At 36.6% G+C, this 24,307-nt stretch overlaps 1 protein-coding gene across 1 annotated transcript in view; it reads right to left on the bottom strand.

Annotated features, from left to right (window-relative positions):
- The window catches only part of HMCN1 (hemicentin 1), a gene marked incomplete at its 3' end in the record, with an annotated part of 530,768 nt that overhangs the window by 257,584 nt on the left and 248,877 nt on the right, over positions 1–24,307 (bottom strand). The window contains exons 15-19 of the mRNA XM_082833486.1: positions 19,928–20,086; positions 6,939–7,133; positions 4,192–4,287; positions 2,854–2,981; positions 1,358–1,502 (exon numbers count right to left, since the gene is read on the bottom strand). Coding sequence (XP_082689612.1) covers positions 1,358–1,502; positions 2,854–2,981; positions 4,192–4,287; positions 6,939–7,133; positions 19,928–20,086 — 723 coding nt within the window. The remainder of the gene's footprint in view (positions 1–1,357; positions 1,503–2,853; positions 2,982–4,191; positions 4,288–6,938; positions 7,134–19,927; positions 20,087–24,307) is intronic.

A 24,307-nucleotide genomic window follows, 5' to 3' on the forward strand; every position in this document is an offset into this window, starting at 1 on the left:
TGTTTGGTTTAGTTCATGTCAAATGCTGGGTTAATTTTTCTTAATCTTATTAACTAAATCAGTTACTCATTTTGGCCTAAGATGGATGAAATGATGTTGTGAAATGACCTTTTAAACTTTTAACTGTTAAAATTTTTTGCATCTTGATAAACCACCTCATTGGTTCGTCTGTCTTCTCCATACTCCTCGGATCTGGCAGACATCACAACTAATCATGTCACTCTTTCACCCAAGTGAAAATTTATATCAGAATTCTTCTCAACACAATATTCTAGGCAGTTGCTAGATGCCAAAGGGAGATGACATGAATGCATTTCTACCGTAGAGTCTCAAACTGGTCCATAAGCACCCTCCGCAAAATGTATGGACTGATCTTCTTTAAAAAATAGCTAAACACAGCTATACCCAATTTGACATTATGTATTTACTCAACTCATTTAATGTTAGTTTGGTATTTCTTCAAGAATATCTCACATAATGTTGGTGGAGATTGGTACAAGATTGGTATAGGACTGAAAGAGGTGGAAGAGGCTATTTACAATGAGAAGCACACATTAAAAAGATGTCCTGTATCCACTGAAAATTTCAACAGAACAAGCAAAATTTGGAAATTACTGGATTCTCCAATCCAGGCCCTAAAAAAAGACTGAATCAACTACTAAAAATAAATGTTCTATTCTACTTTTATCCCTGTACACAGAGCTAGTTTTTAATACAACACTTTAAAAAGCAAAGTCTTTAAAGGAGATATACAAAAGAAGTTACGACAATTTCTTAAGCTATGAAGCTGTTATTTATTGAGATGTAAAAAGTTGGTAACGGTTACTCACGAATGGAAAAAAGATGGTTTCTGGATTTTTTTATTTGTGACCTTTAAGTTATTTAACACGCAGAAAGATTGTTTGGAGCACATGAAGTGGCCTTTAGAAAAGTTTAGGTCATTTCTAGCAAACACACAAAGGGGTCATAGTAAGAAAATGCTTGTGGCACATCCGAGAAGAAGAGGCAATTTGGATGGCACAGTAAGTTCAGCTTTCCTGAAATTAAAATGTACTTTTAAACATAACTCTTTGAGAGCTGAGTTCACTTTTATCAATTAAGAAACCACTTACAAAAGCCCCTGGAGAGACTCAGCAAGTGACTCCCAATAATGTCCTTTTGTATATACAGAAAAGGGAAATCTGGAAACAGGCTTAACAATGTAAATATTGTTCAAGAAATAAGGCTTTTTGTTAAGAATAACAATTAGGAAAGATATCTGCTTCTTAAAACTAGAAGAACAGAGTTATTTGATTTAAAGATACGAACCCAGCTTTGAACACGGTTTGGAAAGAATTATGATGGGTGCGCCTCTTACCATGCACGTCCACAGTGGTAGTTTTGCTAATGGTTCCAGCAACATTACTGGCCACACAAGTATACTCGCCCCCGTCCTGCAGCCGAGCTCTTTCAACATGGAGACTCCCGTCACTGCGTACAGTGATGTAAGGATTTTGGACCAACTTGAAGGAAAAAAAAAAAGTCATTTTTAATTAAACAGGCAATATTGTGTAAGCCCAAACCAGATCTGCTTTCTTCTCCAACTGGGTTATTAAATGTGTTATAAAATAACAAAATATTTTAACACCCTTAAGTGAAAAATGATGAGAATAAAATGTTACCAAGAGTAGCATCAATTGTATGTCACTGTGATATACCACCAAAAATTCTACCCACTAACATCTGTCAGAATTATGCACATATTGGAAAGGGAAAGAAATAGAAACAACACTAATTCCCTGTTTCTGTCATTTTTATTATCACGAAGGACCCAAATTTCACTTTTACTTTTGGCTTAATTTGTTCTTTTTCAAGAAGGCTTTACTACCACTTCCAAGCCATCTGACATTTTCATTCTGGCAAACAGGCATCATTCAAGCTGAGAGAATGTGACTTAATCTCAACATGCACCCTTTTCAGTGACAGATACAAATAATATTAGAGGGCAATGTATGATATAGGAACTGCATGAGAGAAGGCTGACAACGGTTTCCATTAAGAATCATCACCTGTAACTCTGTAACATTTATGCATTTTGTTCAATCATAGGGTACTTTAGTGCTCAAACAGTATCATCCTATGTTATAAGGGCATTTATTATTGAGTGAGGTGCACTCATTTTTCTCAGGTTTTTATGCAAATACAAACAATTTTACATCTTATCCCATGGAATCAATTCACTTTTAATTGGTACTTCAATAAGGGAGTAAGTCTAAACACTCTGGAAAATGGAAGGAAAAATGCTCTGGACTAGGTGAAAATTTATTGCTATAGATAGCATGTTTACAGAATAATTCCTTACAACTGTGAAAATTTTTCGCATTCCTTCATAATCAAAAATTATGCATTGAAAAATGACACAAAGTAGATCCACATTTTAAAATAGTTCACAATAAAAGAATGTTTGACGATAACAATAAAGATTAATATATAAAATGAAAGAATGTTATGAGAATATTAACATTTTATTATGTCCTGCAAAGAAGGATATAAAATATTTAAATCCTATGGAAAAAAACTTCATACGTGCTTCAGTTATTACATATTCTGAAGAGAGTTTACTAGTTACAAAATTATAAAAATTATACCATTGACTATTTCTCCATCATATTAATTTCAAAATAATATGAACTGCATAAACATGTTAATACTGAAGAAAAGTTTTGGTACACTTAAAAAATATATGTTTGTATATTTATTACATTAAAATTTCAATGTTTGGAATACATTGCCTCTTACACAAGAGGCAATATATGAATATGAATTCATATTACGCAAGAGGAATATGAATGCATGGATTTAAAATGTTCTTACCATGGCTGAGTTCTTAATCCACCGACGTTCTGGAATGGGATTTCCAGCCAATAGAACACAAGGCAAAGTCAGCTGCTGTCCTTCAATTACACTGGTCACTGAAGGGCTGATTCCGATGAGTGGAGCAACTAAATCAGAGAGAGAACACAGGCACTGTCAATGCTATTTCATCCAAAGGAAAGCAAACTCTTTTATAGGCAAAGGTGACTACTAATTATGCTATTAGAAATGGAGTTTTCAAGAACAAGATTTTTAAATGTACATGGGTATGAACTGGAAGATAGAGATAAAGGACCCTTCTAAGCAGAGGGAATGGCAAGAGGACAGGTAATAGCAAAGAAGTAGAGAAAGTAAAAAAGAATAAGTCTATGACATGAAAGGGCAGAAAAGTCAAGCCAAGAAATTTGCAATGTATTCAAATGGAGAGTGACTGAAAGCATGGATAAATAGAAGAGTGGAATCATCAGAACCATTTTCAGGAAGTATCAATCTGAGAACTTACCAGACAAGGGAAAAGTGGAAAGGATGAGATTAGTGAGGAGGCTGTCATAACAGCTCAGGCAAATAAAATGAGGTGGACTCTTAGATGGAAATCAGGGAAGTAATTCTACATAAATCAAAGCAAAATCTCTAAGAGAGTCTTCTTGGAAAATTTAAATATACGTAGATGAATTAAGGGAGATACATAAAGAAAATTTTATAGAAGTGTATTAATGAGATTTAAAAATCACAATAAATGGTGTAAGAATTTAAACAATGTAGGACTAGTGCATAAATAGAATTCCAAGGAACAGACATAAGATTATAAATTTAGCATGTGACCAAATGGGTATTTTACTCAGTGGGAAGAGAACATGCAATAAAAATATTAAAACAAACAAACAAACAAAAAATTAAAACAAGTGTCTTACTACTTGGAAATAACGGATATTATATTCTTACTTCGTATCATACACAGAAATAATTCCATGTGGACTAAAATAATAAGTGTAAAGAAAAGAACTAGAAAAGCACACCACCACAACATGTGTGTGTGTTGTGTGTGTGTGTGTGTGTGTGTGTGTGTGTGTACTCATACTTAAGACTTAAATGAATTTATTCAATTGACCTTCATTTCTTCAAATGAAAGATAAGGAGCTTGAAGAGGATGATCTCTATTTCCAGTTCTAACATCATGAAATATGAAATAGGGTGGGGGGAAGGAAGGCTAATGTAGTAATCAGATGTTTACCTGGGGTTTTTTTTGTTTGTTTGTAATGGTACAGGCAAGAGATGACGTACTAAGAGGAGTCTGATGTTTTCAAAAAGTGTGGTGTCTAAGTACTTAATTGATCTTACCAAGTCCTGTCACTGTTACTGTTGCCTGGGACTGGATCTTTCCAAACTGGTTTTCAGCTTCACAAATATATGTTCCTTTATCACTTGCCCATAAGTCTAAAAAGAAGAGATTATTTACTCATTCAACATCATCTGTGGAGCATTAACTATGTGCCAGGCACCGTGCTTGTGATCTGGTAGTTCCCATTCTAGGGGAGGATACATACCTTGAAAGCAACAATCGTACCACAGTGTGATGACTGCCCTAATTTGAGCTTCAGACAATGAGCTATGGGGGCACAGAGACAGAAGTGACTGATGGCACAAGGAGAGTTCGGGAAGGATTCACATAGGAGGTAATACCTAAGCTGTACCTGAAACAGTAGGTAGAACAGAGGAAGGGCAGTCCAAACCTAATGGGCTGCAAAGGCAAGAGCATGACTTGAAAAATCATGGTCTGTTCAAAGAATGGAAAGCTGCAGTACCACCCTGGGGGCGTTTGGAGGTTTGCAGGGGAGACTGCTTTCATTGGTCCAATGATCAGGGGAGTCTACTGGCAAAAACTAGGGAGACAATGCATGGGGGGGATTCACGAAAGGAACAATATCCCAGGTTCACCAAGACTTTTGAAGGCCCCACTGGAAATTCATGGATGTGATGGCTTTGTTTATAATTATTTGAGCCTACAACCTAATTCTGTATAAGTGGAAGAAAGAAAGAACTCTTGCAAGCATTGCCCGCCATTTCAGAAAATCACTTCACCAGCCTGGAGTTTTGGAGTCATCAATCCCATATTTCTGTATCAGTCTACATTTTAGCTCTCAAATTCATGGTGATATACATAACATGTATACATATTGTATGAACATTGCCAGAGTATTATCTATTTAAATACATATTATTTTAATAAAAATTACTTTCCTTTGTTTTCCTTTGTACTATATTTTGTATGTTAAAATAATTTTTATTATGTACGTTGATCAAATACATAGAATTTTCAGAATAATAAAAAGGATGTTTATAAAATATTTAAAATTAAAGAGTGTGTTAGGGGACTAGGATGAGGATCGCTGGGTTACAGGCCGTGTGGGCACAGTCAGGAACCTGAAGATGAAGAGGTAGCCTGGTGCCTTATAAAACAGCAAAGTTTTACCTTATGAGCAACTGGGGAGTCAAGAGAAGATTTTTAAATAGGGGATTGATCGTCACCTTTGCAACTATCTTAACTAAAACAGGCACAGTTTAATCTATTGATAAGACATTGGCAGAGAAAAACACAGCTTTCCATTATGAATAGTTCCATACTATCCCAAATAAAGAGCAGTGACCAAGTTTCTACTCTGTTAACCACATGCATATAACTGCAGAACTGCATCTGGTAAGCACAGTGTTCACTCTCAAAATTAGCAAACATTCATTTGCCAAGGAAAGCTCAGCAAATCACCTAGTTAATAAGTTATACATTGTTTCTAACCAAGATAGTCTCCATATTATCAACTCGGGCTAATTTCTGTAGAAATACAAAATACCAGTGAGAGCTAAGTTTCTTGTCACTAGTTTCCTTTTAGATGATTTAGTTTGAACAACTGGGCAACCATCGGTGAATACACTGCCCTCCTTCATTCTTACTTTTCTTTCATTTCTGCTAACTGATTTGTTTTCAGGTCTCATTTGTTTCCCTCTGGGTTGTTTCTCATCACCACCATCACCCTACCTACATGATCCTCCCCATTCTTCCCTCCCGCTCCTGTCTCCTCATATCCTGCAGGGGAGCTGTTCTGAAACAGTACTTTCACATGCCTTTTCGTGCCTATGAAGCTTGGGGGTCTATTTTCTACCTCACCAACTACATTTCTTCACCTGCACATTTCAGTTCCTGCACAATCTGACCCAATCTAATGAGTAATTCTGGTAGGTACTTTTGTGACCATCCACTCAGACAGTAGATTGTAAAATGCCTGAGTGAGGAACCCCATATTTGACTTCTGTCTTCACCTAGCACAGAGCTGTAAGCACTTGTAATTAGACAGTTTAATTTGTATTGAAAGTTTAAGTGGCTAATGCACATTTAATATTGTTAATAAACATGAAAATCACTTATTGGGGGCTTTCTACAAAATACCCTAAAAATGCAATTTTATTTAAAAAAAATCAATTAATCATCTAAATGTTTTTACTCCTCTGGTGCCAGTATCCAAATATTCTTAACAATATTTGAAAAAGTACTAAGGGTTTACAAATATCTGAATGCTTAATAGCTTACAGGTAAAAGTTTGGGATGATGGCATATTTGACTTTTTAAAAAATGTTTTGCTCCAGATAGATATAGCTTTTAATCAAAAATTTTTGATAGTGTATAGTGTCCCTATGATGTGGTTATGTATTCTTGGCCCAAAATTAACATTAACTAACTACTAGTAATATTTTACCTTTCTATACAACAGGTGGTACAAGAGTCAATAAAATGTGATTACTTATCCACCTACAGGCCCAGGAGACTCTATTTGCAATAAGAAACAGTGAGATATGAAGAAAGTCATATTGCTTCATAAATCTATATGATATAGTAATGACATTAAAATTGAATAAAATGTTATTCATTTATGACAATTCCTAGATATGAGTTCAGTATTATTTTTAAATGAAATGCAACAAACAAAATATGTTGGCACGATTAATTCACTATTTTAAACATAGCAACACCTATGTATAAAAAATGTATAATTTATATGTATATATTTGTATAAAATATATTTCCTTTAACCTACTTGAAATAAAGAGAGCTCCTGTTCTTAGTTGGCTGATGGAACTCACTGAAAAAGGTCTTGAGTAGATGGGCATGTTGTCTAATCTTCGCCATTTAACCTTTGGTTCTGGATAACCCTGGACATAGCAAGGTAATGTCACATTTGAGCCAATTTCCATAGACACATCAGCAGGTTCTTGTATAAAAACTGGAGGTGCTAGAAGATATTTAAAATGAAAAAAAGTGGTCATTGGTATCGTATACATGCGCATTAAATATAAATTAATTATTAAACTATCAACAGATTGAATTCAAATCAAATCATGGTTCATATAATATTATAAATATATGCTTTAAGTATTCCTGTCCGCTATTGAAATAGATTTTTTAAATAAATGAATAGAGCAACAAAGAAGTTCAACTATTTCCTTAAAGTGATAAGATGGAAAGGGTGGGAATTTAAATCAAGATTTCCTTAACTAAAGGGAATCTTTCATTTTTGGAATTTGTTTTCAATTTTAGTTTATGCCATACTCCTCAAAACTTAAAATTTTCTTACAAATAAGTCTGCCTTGCAATGAAATATTTTTGACACTTTCCAAAACTTACTTCTTTAGGCTGAATTTTTAAATAAACTAATTATATCAGAGTTCATTCTTCAATAGATCACCATATAACAAGGTAACAGTATTTAATCTTAAATTATATTCTTGGTGTATATCACATTCTTGCTTTTCAATATCTTTCATTTTTTTTTTTGCATTTTTGAGTTAAAGAAATTGAAGCTTGAGAATCAATAATTCAAATTAAAGTAACAGAATAGCATTTGATAAATGGAGAATATGGAGTGCTTAATCGTAGAGCTAAGAAATGATTCAGAAATTATAAAATTATAAGTAAGAAGTCTACACTTATCTACATAATTTAGGTAACCACAGAAGCCAGGGGGAAAAAATCAGAGGTAACAGGCATACCCTGGAAAACAGAGGAACGCAATATAGGGAGGATGCTGTCAGAGGCCCAAATAGATGAGGCTCTCAGTATGTCCCACAGAACTTATGAGTAATAATGTTTAAGGTATCAGGCAAGGAGAAATACATAAGATACTATTAGAGGTAACGGATGAAACCTGCTCTTGTAGGACTCTAAGAGGTAGTACACTAGGGATGTCTCCTTGATAATGTCAAGATTAAACAATGGTTAGGAACTACAACAACTATCACTTATAGAGCCAGAGACTCTGTTAAGTCCTCTTCATTAATTACCTCATTTGATCTTCAAAATATCCCTATGAGGTAGGTACTGTTATTACCCCAATTTTATAAAACTGAGACAGAGATAGTTAATTTGCTAAGAGTCACATGGAGTTGAACAGTGGAACTAGGATTGAAAACCAGGTTGATCCGACTCCAAAGTCACAATTCTTTATCATTTTATCAGCCTCCCCTTTTCCATGGGTTCTTATAACTGCCCATACTCAAGCTGGTTTTCAGGCTAGTAAGAATGGGTGTAGAGATCACTTCTCTCCTTCTCAACAGGAATTCTGGGACTTGGATGTACAGCTATCTCCCAAGTAGCATTAGTGCTTTATTAGCCTGGGCCAAACGACCTCCTTTAACTTTACAGCCACATTTTCGATTATTTCTCCATACAAATCTTATTCTCTGGACAATCAGAACTTACTCGTCTCCAGTCAAGGATGGACCTTTCCGAAATCAGCAACTGTGTTACCACCACCCCTTTCAAATGTGATGTCTGCTGTTGATCTCTGGCTACTGAGATACTGACAATTCTTGAAGGCAGTTCCAAAGGCCCTTCCTCAATGCCATCTCTTACCATCCCAAAGGGATATGATTTCTTCCCTCTCTGAGCTTTCACAGAACTCGCTCTACACCACTCTCAAGGCAATGGCTAGATTCAGCCTCTTACTAGACTATATGTTTGACTTCCCCCAGAGAATTTATATTTGTAACCACATTTTTACCTTTTACAGCAACTAGCATGGTACTTTGTGTATTATACATGGCTGCTAGACATTTGTGAATGATTGAATCAATATTAAAAAACTTCAACAATAACCTTGTGTGTGTGTGTGTGCATTAAGTGTATATGATGATAACAACATTGATCCAGTACATCTGAACTTGCAGTTTTGAAGAAACATGGCAATTTCAGAAGTGTAATTGTTTGTTTTTTGAAACTACATAAAATTAAGTTAAATACTACAGCTGAGCAATATGTTTTTAAAAAGAAGTTATGTACCTGTGTTTAGATTTCTCTTACATATATATGGGAATTTGACTAATAAAAAATAATAGGTAAAATAAACATATTTAAAAAATAGTTTAGAAAGCAGCTGACTCTGTGCTTATCTTACGTGTGTAAGGCCTAGTTACTTTTCTCTGGAGTGATACTAGTCATTTATTCCAGAGCCAGCTGCTTGTCTGAAACAGAGAGGTATAAACATCCCAGAATATGTTAGGCTCAGAGTGTGAACAGGTGAATATGGAGATTAGACAGAAAATAAATTCCAGAAGAGCAAAAAGATATGCAGAAGTCTGGGATTGTTCAAGTATTGGGGAGGAAACCAAGCTTACTGACATAAAGAACATGGCCATCAGTGAAAATGGAGACAAAATGAGAATGTTCAGATGTAAGAAAGCCAAGAACAACTAGATTTAAAAAGGATAGGGGGCAGAGTCAAGATGGCGTGTGGAAAGACATCGAGTTAGCATCTCCCCACAACTAGGGTGCCTGCCGGTGGCTGGTGAAGGACCCTGACACCTAAGGAGATGGGAGGAACCCCCAAGTGAACCAATAGGACGTGGGGGGACTGAGGGGGGAGAAGAAGTAGAGCCCAGACAGGATTGGCACCCCTGAGGCTGGGGAGATCAGGAGAGGCAGGTGGGAGGGGCCCTCCGGGAGGAGCAGGAGAAGAGAGGAGGGCATTTGCCCCGCCCACTTGAGTCCAGGAAGCCTGCTGGGCTCCCAGGTGAGGTTCCCCACCCTCTGAGACCAGGGATGGGGGGCAGGCCTGGGCCACTTCTGTTCCTCGAGCCTAAGCCCCAGCCCCCGACAGCCCCCAGGGCCTATTCCAGCCCTGTGGGTCCTAAGCATAGGCGCTGCCCACCACCCAAACCTCACCCTTGCTTAGGTCCCGCCCTCCACAGCCAAGGCCTTTGCCCCCCTTTTTTTCTTTCTTTCTCTCTTTTTTTTTCCCCTTTCCCTCCTCTTTTTCACTATTGTGGTACTGATGTACCTTCCACTTGTTGATTCATCTAGATTTTTATATTCTTTCTAACATATCTGTTATTTCCTAGCCTAATTTTATTTTTCACTTTGTTATTGTTCTCTCTTTTTTTATTTCTTTTTTTTTTTTTTTTTGCCACCCCATGCAGCTTGTGAGATGTTGGTTCACGAGCCAGGGGTTGGGCTGAAGCTCCTGCAGTGTGAACTCCGAGTCTGAACCACTGGACTAACAGAGAATAGGGGTATTCCCTCAGACCCTAGGGAATATTCATTGGAGTGAGTTCTCACAGAGGTTCTCATCTCAGCACCAAGAACCAGCTCTACCCAACAGCCTACAAACTCCAGTGTTGGAAGCCTCAGGCCAAACAACCAGTAAGACAGGAATACAATCCCACCCATTTAAAAAAAAAAAAACATGAGATGGCAAAAAATATGTCACAGCTGAAGGAGCAAGGTAAAAACCTACAAGACCAAATAAATGAAGAGGAAATAGGCAATCTAACTGAAAAAGAATTCAGAGTAAATGATAGTAAAGATGTACCAGAATCTCAGAAATAGAATGAAGGCACAGACCGAGAAAATACAAGAAATGTTTAACAAAGATCTAGAAGAACTAATGAACAAACAAACAGAGATGAACAACACAATAACTGAAATGAAAAAAACACTGGAAGGAATCGATAACAGAATAACTGAGGCAGAAGAACGAATAAGTGAGCTGAAGACAAGATGGCTGAAATAACTGCCGAGGAGTAGAATAAAGAAAAAAGAATGAAAAGAACTGAAGACAACCTTGGAGACCTCTGGGACAACACGAAATGCATGAACATTCGAATTATAGGGGTCCCAGAAGAAGAAGAGAAAAAGAAAGGGTGTGAGAAAATATTTGAAGAGATTACAGTTGAAAACTTCCCTAACACGGGAAAGGAAATAGTCACCCCAGTCCAGGAAGCACAGAGTCCCATACAAGATAAACCCTAGGAAAAACACATCAAGACACATAGTAATCAAACTAATAAAAATTAAATCAAAGAAAAAATATTAAAAACAGCAAGGGAAAAAACAAAAAATAACATACAAAGGAATCCCCATAAGGTTATCAGCTGATTTTTCAGCAGAAACTCTGCAGAAGGCAGCGGAAGGATATACGTAAAGTGATGAAAGAGAAAAACCTACAACCAAGATTACTCTCCCCAGCAAGGATCTCCTTCCGATTCAATGGAGAAATCAAAAGCTTTTCAGACAAGCGAAAGCTAAGAGAATTCAGCACCACCAAACCAGGTTTACGACAAATGCTAAAGAAACTTCTCTAGGCGGGAAACACAAGAGAAGAAAAAGACCCACAAAAACAAACCCCAAACAATTAAGAAAATGGTAATAGGAACATACATATTGATAATAACCTTGAATGTAAATGGATTAAATGTCCCAACCAAAAGACACACACTGGCAGAATGCATACCAAAAAAGACCTATATATATGCTGTCTGCTAGAGACCCACTTCAGACCTAGGGACACGTACAGACTGAAAGTGAGGGGATGGAAAAAGATATTCCATGCAAATGGAAATCAAAAGAAAGCTGTAGTAGCAATTCTCATATCAGATAAAATAGACTTTAAAATAAAGACTGTTTTAAGAGATAAGGAGGGACACTACATAATGATCAAGAATCAATCCAAGAAGATATAACAACTATAAATGTTTATGCACCCAACATAGGAGCACCTCAATACATAAGGCAAATGCTAATAACCATGAAAGGAGAAATCGACAGTAACACAATAATGGTAGGGGACTTTAATACCCCACTTACACCAATGGACAGATCATCCAAACAGAAAATAAATAAGGAAACACAAGCTTTAAATGACACAATAGACCAGATAGGTTTAACTGATATTTATAGAATGTTCCACACAAAAGTGGCAGAATACACTTTCTTCTCAAGTGCAGCCAGAACACATCTTCTCCAGGATCACATCTTGGGTCAAAAATCAAGCATTGGTAAATTTAAGAAAATTGAAATCATATCAAGCATCTTTTCTGACCACAATGCTATGAGATGGAAACCGATTACAGGAAAAAAACTGTAAAAACCATAAATACCTGGAGGCTAAACAGTACATTACTAAATAACCAAGAGATCACTGAAGAAATCAAAGAAGAAATTAAAAAAATACATAGAAACAAATGACAATAAAAACATGATGACCCAAAAACTATGGGATGCAGCAAAAGCAGTTCTAAGAGAGAAGCTGATAGCAATTCAGTCTCACCTCAAGAAACAAGAAAAACCTCAAATAAACAATATAACCCTATACTTAAAACTACAGAAAGAAGAACAAAGAAAACCCAAAGTCAGTAGAAGGAAAGAACTCATAAAAATCAGAGCAGAAATAAATGAAATAGAAACTAAGAAAACAATAGCAAAGATCAATAAAACTAAAAGGGGTTTGTTTGAGAAGATAAACAAAATTGGTAAACTCTTAGCCAGACTCATCAAGAAAAAAATGGAGAGGATGCAAATCAATAAGATTAGAAATGAAAAATGAGAAATCACAACTCACACCACAGAAATACAAAAGATTATAAGAGACTACTACAAACAACTATATGCCAATAAAATGGACAACCACGAAGAAATGGACAAATTCTTGGAAAGGTACAATTTTTCCAAGACTGAACCATGAAGAATTAGAAAATATAAACATACCTGTCACAACTAATGAAATTGAAACCATAATTAAAAATCTTCCAACAAACAAGGGTCCAGGACCAGATGGCTTCACAGGTGAATTGTATCAAGCACTCAGAGAAGAGCTAACACTGATCCTTCTCAAACTCTTCCAAAAAATTGCAGAGAGAGAAACATTCCCAAATTCATTCTGCGAAGCCACCATCACCCTGATATCAAAACCAGAAAAAGATATCACAAAAAAAGAAAACTGTCGACAAATATCACTGATGAAAATGGATACAAAAATCCTGAACAAAATACTACCAACCAGAATCCAACAACACATTAAAAGGATCACACACCATGATCAAGTGGGATTTATCCCAGGGATGCAAGGATTCTTCAATATATACAAATCAATCAATGTGATACACTACATTAACAAATTAAGGAATAAAAACCATATGATCATCTCAATAGATGCAGAAAAAGCTTTTGACAAAATTCAGCACTCATTTATGATAAAAACTCTCCAGAAATGGGCATACAGGGAACCCACTGCAACATAATAAAGGCCATATATGACAAACTCACAGTAAGCATCATACTCAATGGTGAACAACTGAAAGCATTTCCACTAAGATCAGGAACAAGACAAGGATGTCCACTCTTGCCACTTTTATTCAACATAGTTGTGGAAGCCATAGCCACAGCAATCAGAGAAGAAAAAGAAATTAAAGGAATACAAATTGGAAAAGAAGAAGTAAAACTGTCACTGTTTGCAGATGACATGATACTACACATAAAGAATCCTAAAGATGCCACCAGAAAACTGCTAGAGCTAATCAATGAATTTGGTAAAGTTGCAGGATACAAAATTAATGCACAGAAATCTCTTGCATTACTGTACATTAATGATGAAAAATCTGAAAGAGAAATTAAGGAAACACTCCCGTTTACCACTGCAACAAAAAGAAAAAAATACCTAGGAATAAACCTACCTAGGGAGACAAAAGACCTTTATGCAGAAAACTATAAGACACTGATGAAAGAAATTAAAGATGATACCAACAGATGGAGAGATATACCATGTTCTTGGATTGGAAGAATCAATATTGTAAAAATGACTATACTACCCAAAGCAATCTACAGATTCCGTGCAATCCCTATCAAACTACCAATGGCATTCTTCACAGAATTAGAACAAAAATTTTTACAATTCGTATGGAAACACAAAAGACCCCAAATAGCCACAGCAATCTTGAGAAAGAAAAATGGAGTTGGAGGAATCAGGCTTCCTGACTTCAAACTATACCACAAAGCTACAGCAATCAAGACAGTATGGTACTGGCACAAAAACAGAAATATAGATCAATATCTTGCACCTGATAGATCTATCAGACAAGATAGAATGCCCAGAGATAAACCCACACACATACGGGCACCTAATTTACAACAAAGGAGACAAAAACATACAACGGAGAAAAGACAGCCTCTTCAGTGAGGGGTGCTGGGAAAACTGGACAGCTACATGTAAAAGAATGAAATTAGAACACTTCTTAACACCATACACAAAAATAAACTCCAAATGGATCAGAGTTAAATGTAAGACCAGACACTATAAAACTCTTAGAGGAAAACAGAGGAAAAATACTCTTTGACATAAACCACAGTAAGATCTTTTTTGACCCACCTCCTAGAGTAACGGAAATAAAAACAAAAATAAACAAGTGGGATTTAATTAAACTTAAAAGCTTTTGCACAGCAGAGGAAACCATAAACAAGACAAAAAGACGACCCTTAGAATGGGAAAAAATATTTACAAATGCAACAACAGACAAATGATTAATCTCCAAAATTTACAAACAGCTCATGGAGCTCAATATCAAAAAAACAAACCATCCAGTTAAAAAATGGGCGGAAGACCTAAGTAGACATTTCACCAAGGAAGACATACAGATGGCCAAGAGGCACATGAAAAGATGCTCCACATCACTAATTATTAGAGAAACGCAAATGAAAACTACAATGAGGTATCACCTCATGCTGGTCAGAATGGCCATTATGAAAACATTGAGAAACAATAAATGCTGGAAAGGGTGTGGTGAAAAGGGAACCCTCCTGCGCTGTTGGTGGGAATGTAAATTGATACAACCACTATGGAAAACAGTATGGAAGTTCCTTAAAAAACTAAACATAGGATTACCATATGACCCAGCAATACCACTATTGGGCATATACCCTGAGAAAACCATAATTCAAAAAGAGACATGTACCACAATGTTCACTGCAGCTCTATTTACAATGGCCAGGACATGGAACCAACCTAAATGTCCGTCAACAGATAAATGGATAAAGAAGATGTGGCACATATATACAACAGAATAGTACTCAGCCATAAAAAGAAACAAAATTGAGTTATTTGTAGTGAGGTTGTTAGACCTAGAGTCTGTCATACAGAGTGAAGTCAGAAAGAGAAATACAAATACCGTATGCTAATATATAGATATATATATGGAATCTTAAAAAAAAATGGTACTGATCAATCTAGTTGCAGGGCAGGAATAAAGATGCAGACATAGAGAATGGACTTGTGGACATGGGGTGGGAGGGGGAAGCTGGGGCAAAGTGAGAGTAGCATCGAGATATATACACTACCGAATGTAAAATAGTTAGCTAGTGGGAAGCAGCAGCATAGCACAGGGAGGGAGATCAGCTGGGTGCTTTGCAATGACCTAGAGGGGTGGGATAGGGAGGATGGGAGGGAGGCTAAAGAGGGAGGGAAAATGGGGACATATGTATGCATATGGCTGATTCACTTTGTTGTACAGCAGAAACTAACACAGTATTGTGAAGCAATTATACTCCAGTAAAGATCTATTTAAAAAATAAAAAGGTTAGGGCTTCCCTGGTGGCGCAGTGGTTGACAGTCCGCCTGCTGATGCGGGGCACACGGGTTCGTGTCCCGGTCCAGGAAGATCCCACATGCCGCGGAGCGGCTGGGCCCGTGAGCCATGGCCGCTGAGCCTGCGCGTCCGGAGCCTGTGCTCCACCACAGGAGAGGCCACAACAGTGAGAGGCCCGCGTACCGCAAAAAAAAAAAAAAAGGGTAAGTGAAGCTCAAGTTGTGCCCGTAAAACTCACGTAAGACGAGAGAAGTCACCAGTGGTGAAGAAGCTTTGGGAAGAGTGTCAGGCACGAGACAAGCACAAGGTCAGGGAATAAATGTACTGGTACCAGAAAACAAGGCAAATGAGAGTACCAGGCACTAGGTAAGCAGCCAGGACAGCATCAATGACAAGCAAACATCAAAATGAAGCAGCTCCTCCTCAAGCCAAGAAGCCTTTTAAGTATTTCCGACTCCTGAGTGTGGCCAATTCGGACTCCAAGTGAATTAACATTGGGTGGATGGTAAACAGATTAACAAAACCAGTGGGAAAGGAAGCAGAAGTGATTATAGTACAAAATATGGAACTTGTACAGAGGAGCTGCTTAGAGAAGTAGCTTAGGGAAGGTACAGCCCACCAGGTGGTTTCAAATCGCAGCTCCACTATTTCTTAGTCTATAACCTTGGAAAATTATTTTACCTACCCCAGTTTAAATTTCCCCATGAACAAAAGGGCGATAACATATCCTATCTCACGCTGTTAAAAGAGAGAATCATTATTAATCATTTAACGTGTAGTAATCACCCAACTATAAACTATCAATGGTCATAAATATTGTACAGTTAATTTATTAAATCATAGTTCTGGAGTTTAATGTATCTAATGTTAGTTTCAATTTTGGCTTCTGCATACAGTCTGTTGGATTTATTATGCTGGATCTTCTGTGATCCCCTAAATATTTGTGTGCAAGCACTCTGAGGACTGCACAGGGTTGAAGCACGGTACAGCTCTGTTGTCACTTACAGGTGGGTATGGCTGTGTGCACACATTATTTTGAAAATATAAAAGTTACAAACAGATTGACCATCTTGCTCTGACATCTATTCTATAAAATTATTCTAGTTCCTTTAGTGATAAATCTATCCCCACCACGGCAACTCTTGCATTAGATTAGTCAAACTGAGATTTTCTTTCCTAAAATGGCTGAACATACTGCTTTGGTTCTACCAAACCACAAAACATGAGACCACAGTCTGAGTCTAAAACATCACCCTCTGTGGTGTGGAGTGCTGCAAATAAAGTCACTGCCAGGCCAACTTTTTGTTTGATGTAGCCAATCTTCTTCTCTTCCAATTGACACCCTTTTAAAAAAGGATGAAAAGCATTGGTAACATTCCCTGAACATTGACCTGAAATGTCCATAACGGAGACTCACTACAAGAAGCCAGAACTCACAAATAACATTAAATGATCTTTTTATGATTATTTTTTGATCTAGTATTGTTTATGTGAAATAATAGGCCCACAAAAACAAACTGAAAGTCTAACTATTTACGTGATATGGATAAAAGCAAGTTTTTCTTCTTAAGTCATAATCTACTTAAATTTATGCCCAGTAGTTTTGGAACTCAAATGAATAATTTGATGCACCACTAACAGTAGTACTTAAATTGTCTCAAGCCCTTTTTTAAAAAAAAAATCAAGTTGAAACAGTGACTATCGTATTAAAAGCACAATGCTTAATCTTACACGCTATACCACTATTATATATGCATTTCTATATTATTTTTCAAGACTCAAAGAATCAAAGTGACCATTCAGTTTGTAAAGTTACTATTCACCTATTTGATACACGTCCAGGAAGCAGCTTTGGAGGAAAAGCAGTAACCGCTGACATGCTGAATGCACATAGACGATAACACCTCATTTCACCTTTACAACCAACCTATCAGGTAGGTACTGTTAAAAGTCAGGTAGAAAACCCAGTCCCTTTCTAGAGCTCATTCTCTTAAACACTATATAAATTCTAGGGAAAACTTGTTCTTTTGTTTGCTTTTAAACCTAATAGCAATAATCACAACTATCACTGTGACTGTGATTTGCACGGTGCTTGGCAGTTACATCCTCTATCTGCTAGGATATGTAACAATAGTTTTATGTGGACAGAAAAGGTCTAGTCAAACTTTGTAAGCTACAATGATCAGAATTCTAATGGTGAATAAGGAAATAGTTAAGGCATAGCAGAAACATGAATGGTACTGATGTTAATATTAAGTTATTTGGCAACTTTTAACAATGATGAAGGTTACAGTAAGCAAACAACAGAGTTTATGTTAGTAGTTCCATCAGGACAATTACTGGAATAAAAGTTAAGGAAGCCATTGTTTTAGAAAGGGTCGTTGAGAGTGAAGATCTTGAATATGAGTGGAGATAAAACAAAATTCAGTTCAAGGCATAAGGGATAAATATAAAACTTTTGTTAGGATGTGTCCTATCTACTCCAAGTCACTCTAGCACAGACAGACCTAACCCTTATATGGTTTGTCACTAATCCGAAGAGAGAACCTGGAAAGTTCAGAAGCTAAAAAGATTTTCAAGAAGACAGTAAGTAAGCAAAGAAACATGTAAGATGTTTAGATTTTCCACAATCTTGGAGGGGTTGAGGGTGTCATTCCCTTTTTGCTGGGCTATTTCACTCTTCCTTCTAGAGCTAGACAATTCTACAAGAACATTGGGTGAACAGAAAATATCTGTGCAGGAAAGAGAGAGAAGCAAAACTAGAAAATGTTGAGAAGTGAAACTTTGTATATTTCTTGAAAACAAGAATTCTGTATCTAATCACCCTCTTCATTTGGGCCTTATATTTCTAAAAGCATTTCTTGTATTTCATACTCTGCTGGTAAACTCAGAGACCCTCCACCCAGAGATTCCAATCTTATTTCCAAAGCACTTCTCTTAATAACCACAGAGTTTAGTCATGGTTCAAACACATCTTGCTGTGCCCTAGACAGATTCTACAGTGGTCTTTGTGGCCATTTTCAGCTTTGTTGATTCTACCCCAAGGGCATAATCACCAAGAATGCAGAGTGTTCACCAGACAGCCTAGGGGCATGGGGATCATAAAAGATCCCAGCTGGAAAAAAATTTTCGTTTATATGAAATAAAATACGAAGCTTAGAGGGTCATGATTTTCATTTAAAGAGCAAAGATAGTAGAACTAAAATGTTTTGTGTTAACTTTATTCTAAATAAAAAATGCATTTTCTTTATAGTTCTTAACTTTTGTTTAAAAAAAACAGCTTTGGCATGAAAATCATCATGCATAAATGAAAATACAATTTAATGAAATGTCATATTTTATAAATTTAAGTGATGCAAACATTTGACTTATCTGTTAGAATTAAGCTGCCAGGTTCTTTTCCACATGAAACAAGCTCTGTTTTATTTCATGTGTTACCAAACTGTGTAATTTTATTTTTCAAGAAACATGAGATGGAGAGATGAAGGAGGGAGGGCCAAACTTCTTGAGTAATCCGACTAAAGTTGTCATGCACATGCTGTATCATTCACATTGTGATTGACATTTATTTGTAGTTCGTATTTTGTTTTATACATAGAGGAGTCATTGCTAGTGAATTTTTTTAAAGAAGTAAGATAACAATCTGCTACCTTGCTGTCATCAACATCTCCAAATTATGGTCTAGGGCCAAAGTCTAAGTTTTGGCCTCCAGATGTTAATACTTAGGAATTTGGTGTCCAAATGGATGACTCCTGATAGGAAAATGTTTGGCAACAGATGATAGACCAGTGAAGCCTACAGTTTCTGAAATCAAACAACCTAGATTCAAATATCTAGGCTCTGTCCCTCCATAGCTCTTGACCCTGGTCAAGTAGCTTAGCCTTTTTAAGCTTCCGCTTCCTTACCTATATAACAGAGAAAATTATAGTATCTTCCTCTTAAGATTGTTATGAGGGTTTAATGATATAATGCATATACAAGTTCTCAGCACAGTGCATGGTAAATAGAAAAAAACTTGGTACATGCTAACTACCATTATTATATTAATAATTTGAAATGCTAACTCTAATTTTGCCATTCTAACAAATATTTCCACCAACTGCTTCAAAGTTATTAGTGTCAAAAAATACCAGGTCAATTTCAATACAAACTTGTCTATCAGAGACGGGATGCTTACAGCCAACATCCAGAGTTATCTTGCCAGTTGCTCTTCCGGCATCATTGACAGCAACACACGTATAATCACCAGCATCCAGATCTTGAGTTTCTTGAATCTTCAAAAGTCCCAAGAGAGGGTCAATGATGAGAAATGGTGAGGGCCTCAACTCAAGATCCCCTAAGTCAAAACAAAGCGGAGAACGTTAAACAGTTAGATGTTTACATAGTTTGCTATTGGTTTGATTGCACAACTTCTGAAGAAAACGATTGTAAAGTTTTTAAATACAAGTGTCTTGCACAGTGCAGACACTTAAACAATGTCTATGCAATGAAAGAATGAAGTGTTTCTTGGTAATGAGCTGACTTATTAGTCTGTATAATTCCACAGGCTAATCTAGAGTCAAAAATCAGGTCCTAAATGAATTATATACAAATATTTCCTACCATATATGTACCTAAATGAGAACAAACTCTTTGAAGCTATGTTGGGGGACTGGGAAAGAGTGGCAGCTGTCACTGTGGCTGTGTTAGGTAGGAAGGGAATGGGAAGATGAAGGTTGAAATGAGGTTTCTACCATCTTTGTGGCAGGATGAATTTCAATTACCCAGGAAATGCTCCGGAGACTATGGGTGTTCTTAGTTTGGCTAATGACCAGGTTTCTGGTTTGCTGAATGTTCTCAGTCAGATTTTGTCTTGTGAAAGGTATGAGCTGCCTGAGAGGATTCTAAGGATGGCTCGGGAAGTAGGAACCACAGCTGGCTAGAGAGGGTAGGGAAGAGCTTGCTGAGAGAAGAGAAAGAATGGATGAGGAACTCTTGACAATGGCCAGAGAGGAGTACTGTTATATAAATCTCCCAGGATACCTCTACTAAACCTGTATTAGGCATCAAAGTTCTTTAAGTTGGAGTTAGAGGTTTTTTTGGAAGAAGCAGGCAGGGGATAAATGAGTGGAGGATGGAACCTGATATCGAATTTGACCTCGGTATGAGGGTAGAATGACCCAAGAAAGATGAGTTATTTCTGGGTTACCTGCCCCGGAATGCCTCAGATCTCCTGAGAACCATTTCTATTTGAAGGCAGGCAATGCCTCAAAAATCTCTAAGTTGGGTTAGCCTTTCCTTAGGCTTCCCTTCCTCCAAGGTTTCCCCTCATCGAAGAATGAATTTCACCAGGATGACAAATATCATAAAAAATTACCTAGTACTGATGTTTAAGTGGCAGCTTAGTGTCCGTATCTTTTTTGTTTGTTTTTGTAAAGGGTGATGTCAAACTCTTGGTGGGGATCCTAAAAAATTCCAGGAGGTTTAAGGGCCATTGCCTTCGGGTCTCACAGCATGCCCAGATGTCAAGTCTGAAGAGGTACTCTCCAAAATGCCATATACTAGCTTAGCCATGTGCCCTGGGACTAAGGACTGTGGAAGTAACTCCCTTAGCTTTTAACAGGCTAAAACGCCAGAGCTAGTAATTCTCTAGGACACTACATAAAGCAACAGACTCAGAGCAACAAACAATTCTCCTTTTGTTTTTATAATTTGGGGAGGAGAAGAGGTCAAAGGAGCCATAAATTTAAAAACAAAAAAATTACACTAGCAACTGTCAGTGCCAAAAATAAAGTATTTTTCAGCATTCCAACATTTAAAACCCCAATCATCCTTTTAAGCTGGCTACTGGATACCACGCGAGAATGAGAGAAGCAACTAAAGGCTTGTCTATGTGCCTCTGGGAAACTTTCATAACTAAAAGCAGATGATGTTGACATAAACTTTCCTCCCTCTAGGGGAGGATGCAATGTGACCAAGCTGTTCATCAAGCATTAAAATGTTTGGACTAAAATGCATTTAGATTTTTGGATTTTACTTCTCCTTTACTTCTTCTGTATATGTCAGAGCACATACAGGATGAAATAAAGACTAAAAAGCTACTTTTTGCTAGTAGCTTTTTTTTTTTTTTTAAATAAAAGTGTTTAAGGAATAGCAGTAATGAAACAAAATATAAATTGGAAAACACTGGCTATATCAAGTTTGCATTTTGATCACATTTTGGTCATCTCTCTTGATTTCTACTGAACAATTAGTAATCAAATTATTGAGAAGCCATAGAGAAATACAGAACTTTGAAATGAAAATGACTGAGGAAGTATATACTTTTAATATTAGATAAGATTTGAAGAATGTTTACACACATAGTAAAATATATAAACTTTGCTGACAATCTATTCTAGGATTGAACAATCATTACCATTAAGGAGGATTCTTTCTGCTTTAGTTTAAATTCAATTCTGGCCTCTGTGGATGCAAAGACTAACGGAGAGATCATTATCCCTGACATAAGACCCTTTAAATTGTTGAAGGTTCTTTAGTGGTTCTCAAAAATGTTTGTCTCAAGACCTTTTTATACTCTTAAAAATTACTGGGGACTTTAATGAATTTTTATGTGGATTATATTTATTTGTACTTCGCATTTTAAAAAGGAAACTGAAAAATTTTAAAACATAAGTATTTATTTTCTAATAACTCATGACATTTTAACATAAATGTATTTCATATAAAAAAAATTTCCCTGAACAAGAGAAACTTAGTGAGAAAAGTGGCACTGTTTCACATTTTTGCAAATCTCTAGAATGTCTAGCTTAATAGAAGAGAGCTGAGTGTTCATTTTTGCTTCTGTATTCAATTTATTGGATATCACATATCATATAGCTGAGATGAGTGTGAAAAGCCAAATAACATCTTAGTATCATCAGGAAAATAATTTTGATCTCATGGATTCCCTGAAAAGAATTGTGGGGAACCTCCAGGGATTCCCAACTACACTTTAGCAACAACAGATCTAAAGAAACAAATTCAATTTACTATTTTACCAGAAATATTCTTTATACGATATTTTAATAGTGTCCCTGATTCTTCTCTGAACCCACTTTACATTGCTCCTTTCTAAAATCTAAAATTTGGGGGGGCATTTGTACGTACGAAATTCCTTTTCTCAAATGGTCTGAATGAAATACAATTTATTAATGAATGATGGTTGCCAAAGGCTGCAGGACAGGGGAAATGGGGAGCTGCTGTTCAACAGGCATAAAGTTTCAATCATACAAGATGAGTAAGTTCTAGAGATTTGCTGTACAACACTACCTAGAGGTAACAATAGTGTACTGTATGCTTAAAAATTTGTTAAGAGGGTAGAGCTCATGTGTTCTTACCATAAATAAAAAATAAACAAATGACCACATACTTTATTCAATAAGAACTGCCTGAAAAAAAAGCTATGAACAAAAAGTTATTCTTATGGTTAGGGAAAGAACTATTCTTTCCCCCTGTGGTTTCCATAAGGTAGGATCTTCCTAACCTTTCTGCTGTCTCATCCCCAGCAGAGGTGGCAAAGAAAGGTCCAGCTGCCTCCTCGTCCCTTTCTTTTTGGAGCCAGTTTGCATGTAGAAGAGTTTGTCCCCTGGCTTTTCTCTTTATGATCCAGATTCTGCTTATGGAATAAATTGCCTGCCTGGGACTGGGAGAAGAAGTAATACTGGGGTTCAGGGCAGCTCTGCATATTGGAGATGAACATCAATTGAAGCAGGTCCTCCAACATGATCTGTCAGTGCTTAATGCCCACATGCTAGCTCTGTTGGTGCATAACTCGAACAGAGAAATGGGATATGATTTACTAGGCGCACTGAACTCCAATGTCTCTGGTTGAGAAAAGAAACTACTAGGCAGTCAATTCTAGAATCTCCCACATGGTGGCTGCAGAGCTCCCTAACTCCTCATTCACCTCCCAAAAGCCATTTGTGGGACCAAAGCTGACATACAGACTACTCAGGAGAGTAGCACCTACTTGGGAGAATAAAAGACTTTCTCTCTGTGACTCAGCTATTTACAGGCAGAGAAATCAGCAGGTTCCATTACTTTAAAGATTTTTTTTATTATTAACATAAACTACTGATTGATATTTTTCTGGATTTATTTAATTAAGATGTAAGTTTGAAACTTTTATCTACTTCATTTGTAAGTTAAAGATTTAAGTTTTTCAAATAAGGAAAATTAGTTGTTGTTGACTGAAACCTAATTAAGAAGCAAATCGAGAAATGTCTTCTTTTCAGAGAAAACATGAAGACTAAATCATTTAACATGGAAAACTATGAAAATGACGTTATCTCCTAGTTTCCCTCCCTTTTTTTGATTTGTATTATTGAAAAGTATTTGTTTTCTACATAAAGCCTTTCCTTTTCACCTCGTGTTCCCTAAGAGTTTGAACCCGAGGTGAATTCACAATTTTGTAATTATGACATCAACCTGTTGCTATGGGAATGTCTGCGATTTAACAAACAGAATCATAACAATAGTGCTTTGTACTATTTAGCATTTTTCATCTGAAGATTAAAGAGTATTTTGCAAACAGCAT

The sequence above is a fragment of the Leucopleurus acutus genome (genome assembly GCF_964270905.1).
Source record: "Leucopleurus acutus genome assembly, chromosome: 2".
Lineage (NCBI taxonomy): Eukaryota > Metazoa > Chordata > Mammalia > Artiodactyla > Delphinidae > Leucopleurus > Leucopleurus acutus.